Below are 9,098 nucleotides of genomic sequence, written 5' to 3' on the forward strand. Positions count from 1 at the left end.
CGTAACACGAGGAGAGGTTCTCCAAACACGTCTTATAATGATACTGGGTCCATCCCACCCCCACGAGGTCCCCGTGCACTGTCACTGCCGGGGCTATTCTGATCGTGCCCCTTCCATGTAGTCCTGTCCTCTGCACGTGACTATGTAATATTTCATGTATGAAGTGTCCGCTGACGTGTGACCTGGATGTGGATCATGGACACACGGTGTCCGGTCCGCAATAATATCCGCACCGGAATCTACATGATCAGCAAGATAAACACTGAACTACAATGTAACAGATGCACTTCTGACCGATCCCCGTCATTTAACTCTTTATGATAGCACATTCTGATGGAGAACCCTCTACTGTACAAAATCTATTATCTCTCTATCCATCTATCTTCTATCTCATATCTATCTATTATCCATCTATCTCTCTCTATTATCTATCTGTCTCTATTATCTGTCTGTCTCTATTTATTATCTATCTGTCTCTCCATTATCTGTCTCTCTGTCTGTTTAGGTGTCAGTTCTTCCTTTGTTCTTCTCACTTTCTGCACCTACCCTACAAGTCCAGGCAGGTAGGTGCACCCACGCCCCACACGGCGCCCTCCTCCCATCATAAACAATAAGAACTATAATAATAACTTCTATGGGCAGGAGGGAAGTTTGCAGCACTCGGCTCCCTGGTATTCTGCACATGATGGGGGTTATCCTGCTGCAAAGCTACTGAAATGTTAATGAGCTGGAGGAGAGGTTGGGGGTCCCCGCATTGTGGAGGGGCCCAGCCTGTGGCACTGTGCAGCAGCTGGCACACACAGGGCACAAGACACAGACACCCAGCACCCACCCACAGCACCGAGCTCTGCGGCAGAGCCTGCACCCAGCACCCACCTTGTGGATCCCAGTTCACCTGCTTCCTCGGGGTGTCTATGGGGAATTTCATGTCTCCAGGAAATCAGCAGGGACCCCCCAGACACAGATCCCGGCGGTCAGGTCACTGCACCATGGAGGGCTGGGCAGACATAGAGGTGAGACAGTCCTGGAGAGAGATGAGACAGTCCTGGAGAGGGGTGAGACAGTCCTGGAGAGAGGTGAGAAAGTCCTGGAGAGAGGTGAGAAAGTCCTGGAGAGGGGTGAGAAAGTCCTGGAGAGGGGTGAGACAGTCCTGGAGAGGGGTGAGACAGTCCTGGAGAGAGGTGAGACCGTCCTGGAGAGGGGTGAGACAGTCCTGGAGAGAGGTGAGACAGTCCTGGAGAGAGGTGAGACAGTCCTGGAGAGAGGTGAGAAAGTCCTGGAGAGGGGTGAGACAGTCCTGGAGAGAGGTGAGACCGTCCTGGAGAGGGGTGAGACAGTCCTGGAGAGGGGTGAGACAGTCCTGGAGAGAGGTGAGACAGTCCCGGAGAGGGGTGAGACAGTCCTAGAGAGGGGTGAGACAGTCCTGGAGAGAGGTGAGACCGTCCTGGAGAGGGGTGAGACCGTCCTGGAGAGGGGTGAAATAGTCCTGGAGAGAGATGAGGTGGTCCTGGAGATGGGTGAGACAGTGAGAGTCCTGGAGATGGGTGAGGTGGTAATGGAGAGAGGTGAGACAGTCCTGGAGAGAGGTGAGGTGGTCCTGGAGATGGGTGAGGTGGTCCTGGAGAGGGAAGTGGTGGTCCTGGAGATGGGTGAGACAGTGAGAGTCCTGGAGATGGGTGAGACGGTCCTGGAGAGGGGTGAGACGGTCCTGGAGAGGGGTGAGGTGGTCCTGGAGATGGGTGAGACAGTCCTGGAGAGGGGTGAGGTGGTCCTGGAGATGGGTGAGACAGTACTGGAGAGGGGTGAGGTGGTCCTGGAGAGGGGTGAGACAGTCCTGGAGAGGGGTGAGGTGGTCCTGGAGATGGGTGAGACAGTACTGGAGAGGGGTGAGGTGGTCCCGGAGAGGGGTGAGGTGGTCCTGGAGAGGGGTGAGGTGGTCCTGGAGAGGGGTGAGACGGTCCTGGAGAGGGGTGAGGTGGTCCTGGAGAGGGGAGAGACGGTCCCGGAGAGGGGTGAGGTGGTCCTGGAGAGGGGTGAGACGGTCCTGGAGAGGGGTGAGGTGGTCCTGGAGAGGGGAGAGACGGTCCCGGAGAGGGGTGAGGTGGTCCTGGAGAGGGGTGAGGTGGTCCTGAAGAGGGGTGAGGTGGTCCTGAAGAGGGGTGAGGTGGTCCTGGAGAGGGGTAGGGTGGTCCTGGAGAGGGGTGAGGTGGTCCTCCCTCTGGTCACACCAGCTCCAGGCTGACAGACGCCCGGGCTCCCGGCTGGTGGAGCGGACCGCAGTGTGTCATCAGGAAGCCCCCCCCATTACCGGGAGAAGTTCCCTCCTCACACACAGAGCCTGGTGGGGGTGATGGTGACGATGATGGTGGTGGTGGTACTCACTGGCCGGCGGAGCAGGGCGCGGTGGTCCTGGCGGGGGACACGCTCGGGTGGTCAGCGGCACATGGCGGACACCTGGGGGGTCCCTGCAGCAGAGGCGGCCGCTCGCAGCACATATTCACATGCAGAGCACAAAGCCGCAGACAAAGGCAGAGCCTGTGCAGACCGGGCAGCTGGGAGCTCCGGATTACCGGGCGACATCCGCACTGAGGAGGCGGCAGGCGAGGAGCAGCTGCGGCCCCGAACCATCAGCGGCGCCCACCGCGCAGACAATGGCCGCCCTCAGTCCGCCTCGTTCACACCCATGCGTCTTCACATTCTCCCTCATCCTCTTCTTCATTCCCCCTCATTACCATTCATTCTTCTTCATTCCCCCTCATTCTCTCCCATGGCCACACACTGACTGCAGGTGACTGCTATCTCAGAGGGAGATAAGCGGCCGCCTGACAGATGTTGACGCTTATCCTCGGAGACCTCACATGCCGCTTATCGGTTTTTCCTGATTGGAGCGCACACTGTAGTATATTTCGGTATATTTTGGGACCCTCCATCCCCTCTGACGTGTAACTGCCCCTTGTGCCTTAGGCCTCTTGCACACGAACGTATTTTCTTTCCGTGTCCGTTCCGTGTACACCGCGTGCATTCCGTTTCCGTATGTCCGTTCCACAAAACAATAGAACATGTCCCATTATTGTCCGCATTACGGACAAGGATAGCACTGTTCTACAAAGGGCCAGAAAATTACGGATCCGCAAAACATGGACACCGGCAATGTGCGTTCCGTATTTTGCTGCACATCGCCGGCACTCTCATAGATAATGCCTTTTCTTGTCCGCAATCGCGGACAAAAATAGGACATGTTCTATTTTTTTGCGGATCCGCAAATGCGGATGCAGACAGCACATTCCGGCCCCATTGAAAATGAATGGGGCCGCACCTGTTCCGCAAAATTGCTGAACGGATGCGGACCCATTTTGCGGACGTGTGAATGGACCCTTACTCTACTAACTGGGCGCTGGAGGATGAAGTGCAAACACGTTCATTGTAATTGCCCTGTGTATTATATTCATGAACCAGGAAGCTCAGGATGCACAGTCCTGGAGTCATACAGCGGACCCCCTTATGATGCCAGGAGTTGCCCCCCATTCCTTCCTATGACTGGTCACCCACGTGTTAATGCAGAATCCAGAATTCCTGCCAACGGAAGCACAGGCAAAGAGACCAACCAGGGCCGGGCCCTTTCTCTCCAAGGGCCCGGGAGCCATTGCATGGTCTGACTCTATGGTGTGGGGAGGGCACTGATATAAAGGGGCACCCTGACATGGCTGATAACAGGGAGCAATAGGCTGCATTCGCCCAGGTGTTCTCTGAAACGCTGCAGCGTGTCACAGCAGAACGTGGACGTTTGTGAGTCGAGAACCTGGCGGGATTTCCTGCTGCCCGGGGTTCTAGACCGGTTTACTTTAACCCAGCATGTGCATCCAGTGACTGTGAGAAAGCAGGTTGCCCCCCGCAGACGCTGCGGGCCTCACCTCACGTAGATGCAGAGTCCTCGGGTCCCTCTCTTGCCCTCGAGCACCGCGAGTAATAGATTAATTTCTTAGTTTTAATTACCCTCAATTATTCCCATAGAAAGAGCAGAGGTCAGATGGGTGGAGCAATGACAGGTGCTCTACTAAGACAGCACCCTAATTCTGAATGTCAATATCTGCATGTCCGAGGGTGGAGGGACGGCTGACACCCAGAGACGAGGCGCCGCTGCCCAAACCATGCCCCTAATTACAGATTGAATAAATCAGGGATTATATGTGACGCGTCGAGAAGGAACGCAGCTTCCCGATAGACTGTGTGCTCCACCGCCCAACGTGTTCAAGAGAGTAACATAGTCTGTAAGGCTGAAGAAAGCATCCGTCCATCCGGTTCACCCTGTTATCCTGCAAGCCGATCCCGAGGTAGGCAAAAATAAACGTCAGGTAGAAGCCAATTATCTTCACTTGAAGGGGAAAAAATCCTTCCCGACTCCAATCAGAATAACTACCTGGATCAACAACCCCTCTCTAGGAAACTTGTTTAGTGAACTCACCATCACCACCTCCTCAGGCAGAGAGTCCATAGTCTCACTGCTCTTACCGTAAAGAGTCCATAGTCTCACTGCTCTTACCGTAAAGAGTCCTTAGTCTCACTGCTCTTACCGAAAAGAGTCCTTAGTCTCACTGCTCTTACCGAAAAGAGTCCATAGTCTCACTGCTCTTACCGTAAAGAGTCCATAGTCTCACTGCTCTTACAGTATAGAGTCCATAGTCTCACTGCTCTTACAGTAAAGAGTCCATAGTCTCACTGCTCTTACAGTAAAGAGTCAACAGTCTCACTGCTCTTACAGTATAGAGTCCATAGTCTCACTGCTCTTACAGTATAGAGTCCATAGTCTCACTGCTCTTACAGTATAGAGTCCATAGTCTCACTGCTCTTACAGTAAAGAGTCCATAGTCTCACTCCTCTTACAGTAAAGAGTCCATAGTCTCACTGCTCTTACAGTAAAGAGTCCATAGTCTCACTGCTCTTACAGTAAAGAGTCCATAGTCTGACTGCTCTTACAGTAAGGAGTCCATAGTCTCACTGCTCTTACAGTATAGAGTCCATAGTCTCACTGCTCTTACAGTAAAGAGTCCATAGTCTCACTGCTCTTACAGTAAAGAGTCCATAGTCTCACTGCTCTTACAGTAAAGAGTCCATAGTCTCACTGCTCTTACAGTAAAGAGTCCATAGTCTCACTGCTCTTACAGTATAGAGTCCATAGTCTCACTGCTCTTACAGTAAAGAGTCCATAGTCTCACTGCTCTTACCGTAAAGAGTCCATAGTCTCACTGCTCTTACAGTAAAGAGTCCATAGTCTCACTGCTCTTACAGTAAAGAGCCCATAGTCTCACTGCTCTTACAGTAAAGAGTCCATAGTCTCACTGCTCTTACAGTAAGGAGTACATAGTCTCACTGCTCTTACAGTAAAGAGTCCATAGTCTCACTGCTCTTACAGTAAAGAGTCCATAGTCTCACTGCTCTTACAGTAAAGAGTCCATAGTCTCACTGCTCTTACAGTATAGAGTCCATAGTCTCACTGCTCTTACCGTATAGAGTCCATAGTCTCACTGCTCTTACAGTAAAGAGTCCATAGTCTCACTGCTCTTACAGTAAAGAGTCCATAGTCTCACTGCTCTTACAGTAGAGTCCATAGTCTCACTGCTCTTACAGTAAAGAGTCCATAGTCTCACTGCTCTTACAGTAAAGAGTCCATAGTCTCACTGCTCTTACCGTAAAGAGTCCATAGTCTCACTGCTCTTACCGTAAAGAGTCCATAGTCTCACTGCTCTTACAGTATAGAGTCCATAGTCTCACTGCTCTTACAGTAAAGAGTCCATAGTCTCACTGCTCTTACAGTAAAGAGTCAACACTCTCACTGCTCTTACAGTATAGAGTCCATAGTCTCACTGCTCTTACAGTATAGAGTCCATAGTCTCACTGCTCTTACAGTAAAGAGTCCATAGTCTCACTGCTCTTACAGTAAAGAGTCCATAGTCTCACTGCTCTTACAGTAAAGAGTCCATAGTCTCACTGCTCTTACAGTAAAGAGTCCATAGTCTCACTGCTCTTACAGTATAGAGTCCATAGTCTCACTGCTCTTACAGTAAAGAGTCCATAGTCTCACTGCTCTTACAGTAAAGAGTCCATAGTCTCACTGCTCTTACAGTATAGAGTCCATAGTCTCACTGCTCTTACAGTAAAGAGTCCATAGTCTCACTGCTCTTACAGTATAGAGTCCATAGTCTCACTGCTCTTACCGTATAGAGTCCATAGTCTCACTGCTCTTACAGTAAAGAGTCCATAGTCTCACTGCTCTTACAGTATAGAGTCCATAGTCTCACTGCTCTTACAGTAAGGAGTACATAGTCTCACTGCTCTTACAGTAAAGAGTCCATAGTCTCACTGCTCTTACAGTAAAGAGTCCATAGTCTCACTGCTCTTACAGTAAAGAGTCCATAGTCTCACTGCTCTTACAGTATAGAGTCCATAGTCTCACTGCTCTTACCGTATAGAGTCCATAGTCTCACTGCTCTTACAGTAAAGAGTCCATAGTCTCACTGCTCTTACAGTAAAGAGTCCATAGTCTCACTGCTCTTACAGTAGAGTCCATAGTCTCACTGCTCTTACAGTAAAGAGTCCATAGTCTCACTGCTCTTACAGTAAAGAGTCCATAGTCTCACTGCTCTTACCGTAAAGAGTCCATAGTCTCACTGCTCTTACCGTAAAGAGTCCATAGTCTCACTGCTCTTACAGTATAGAGTCCATAGTCTCACTGCTCTTACAGTAAAGAGTCCATAGTCTCACTGCTCTTACAGTAAAGAGTCCATAGTCTCACTGCTCTTACAGTAAAGAGTCCATAGTCTCACTCCTCTTACAGTAAAGAGTCCATAGTCTCACTGCTCTTACAGTAAAGAGTCCATAGTCTCACTGCTCTTACAGTAAAGAGTCCATAGTCTCACTGCTCTTACAGTATAGAGTCCATAGTCTCACTGCTCTTACAGTAAAGAGTCCATAGTCTCACTGCTCTTACAGTAAAGAGTCCATAGTCTCACTGCTCTTACAGTATAGAGTCCATAGTCTCACTGCTCTTACAGTAAAGAGTCCATAGTCTCACTGCTCTTACCGTAAAGAGTCCATAGTCTCACTGCTCTTACAGTAAAGAGTCCATAGTCTCACTGCTCTTACAGTAAAGAGCCCATAGTCTCACTGCTCTTACAGTAAAGAGTCCATAGTCTCACTGCTCTTACAGTAAAGAGTCCATAGTCTCACTGCTCTTACAGTAAAGAGTCCATAGTCTCACTGCTCTTACAGTAGAGTCCATAGTCTCACTGCTCTTACAGTAAAGAGTCCATAGTCTCACTGCTCTTACAGTAAAGAGTCGATAGTCTCACTGCTCTTACAGTAAAGAGTCCATAGTCTCACTGCTCTTACCGTAAAGAGTCCATAGTCTCACTGCTCTTACCGTAAAGAGTCCATAGTCTCACTGCTCTTACTGTAAAGAGTCCATAGTCTCACTGCTCTTACAGTATAGAGTCCATAGTCTCACTGATCTTACAGTAAAGAGTCCATAGTCTCACCGCTCTTACAGTAAAGAGTCCATAGTCTCACTGCTCTTACAGTATAGAGTCCATAGTCTCACTGATCTTACAGTAAAGAGTCCATAGTCTCACCGCTCTTACAGTAAAGAGTCCATAGTCTCACTGCTCTTACAGTATAGAATCCTTTTCTATGTTTGTGTACAAACCTTCTTTCCTCCAGACGCAGAGGATGTCCCCTCGTCACAGTCCTGGGGAAATGCATCCGTATGTCTTCCGTTTCCGTTCCGTTTTTTGCGGAACCATCTATTGAAAATGTTATGCCCAGCCCAATTTTATCTATGTAATTACTGTGTATGACATATGGAAAAACAGAACGGAAAAACCGAATAGAAACAGAAACACAACGGAAATAAAAAAAATTAACCGCAAAACACTGAAAAAGCCATACGGTCGTGTGCAAGAGGCCTATGTCTTCCGTATCCGTTCCGTTTTTACTGAACCATCTATTAAAAAAGTTATGCCCAGCACAATTTTTTCTATGTATTTACTGTATACTGTATATGGCATACGGAAAAACGGAAAGGAAACGGAAACACAACGGAACAACGGATCCGTGAAAAACGGACCGCAATAAACTATAAAAGCCATGCGTTCGTGTGAACTAGGCCTTACCCAGTGTTTTACCATTTAGTATGTACAGGTGACTTGCATTATTCCTTCTTAAGATCTCTGCTTGCTGTCAGTAAATGGAAAAGTGCAAGGCCAAAAATCCTTATAAACCTATGATTCTTATAGCAGCAAGTTTGTTACAACACTTGCTTCAGTAAATGGAGACGGTGATTACTTACTGAAACTGAAAGCCCATACAGGCCTGTACTTGTTGTAGCTGAGGGTTTGTTACAATGTATTGCTTTACAGCTAAACACATCACTACAAATTGCTCAGCTGTCTTGATAGATTGCTGCAATTAGTGCAGGTAAGGCTACTTTCACACCTGCGTTAGGTGCTGATCCGTCTGGTATCTGCACAGACGGATCCGCACCTATAATGCAAACGCTTAGATCTGTTCAGAACGGATCCATTTGCATTACCACGAACAAAAAAAAAAAATATGATAATGTTCGTGATAATGCAAACGGATCCGTTTTGACTTACACTTAAGTCAATGGGAGGCGGATCCGTTTTCAATTGCACCATATTGTGTCAGTGAAAACGGATCTGTCCCCATTGACTTACATTGTAAGTCAGGACGGATCCGTTTGGCTCCGCATCATCATAAGGACACCAAAACGCTGCAGGCAGCCTCCAGAGCGGAATGGAGGCTGAACGGAGCCAAACTGATGCATTCTGAGCGGATCCTTATCCATTCAGAATGCATTGGGGCTAAACTGATCCGTTTTGGGCCGCTTGTGAGAGCCATGAAACGGATCTCACAAGCGGACCCAGAAACGCCAGTGTGAAAGTAGCCTAAAGCGTACCTTGCAGAGTATTGTCTGGACTGGATGGAATTGTAACAAACCCTCAGCTGCTAGAAGCTGGTAGCATTTCAAACTCTGGATATTCACAATGGATGTTTTTATTCACTGTCAGTCGGCAGAGATCTAC

At 48.9% G+C, this 9,098-nt stretch overlaps 1 protein-coding gene across 2 annotated transcripts in view; it reads right to left on the reverse strand.

Moving 5' to 3' along the window:
- The window catches only part of KCNK10 (potassium two pore domain channel subfamily K member 10), a 72,862-nt gene extending 68,437 nt beyond the window's left edge, over nucleotides 1-4,425 (reverse strand). The window contains exon 1 of one of the 2 annotated variants that reach the window (XM_040411373.1): nucleotides 3,912-4,425. Coding sequence is in view for 1 of the 2 variants with exons in the window: in XM_040411372.1 (XP_040267306.1) it covers nucleotides 877-928 (52 nt within the window). In the remaining variant the exon portion in view is untranslated. Of the gene's footprint in view, nucleotides 1-876; nucleotides 1,435-3,911 lie in introns of those variants that run through there. The other variant, XM_040411372.1, reaches the window with a different exon arrangement.
- Between the last annotated feature and the right edge of the window lie 4,673 nt (nucleotides 4,426-9,098).

This window comes from Bufo bufo, chromosome 11 (assembly GCF_905171765.1).
Source record: "Bufo bufo chromosome 11, aBufBuf1.1, whole genome shotgun sequence".
Taxonomy (NCBI): domain Eukaryota; kingdom Metazoa; phylum Chordata; class Amphibia; order Anura; family Bufonidae; genus Bufo; species Bufo bufo.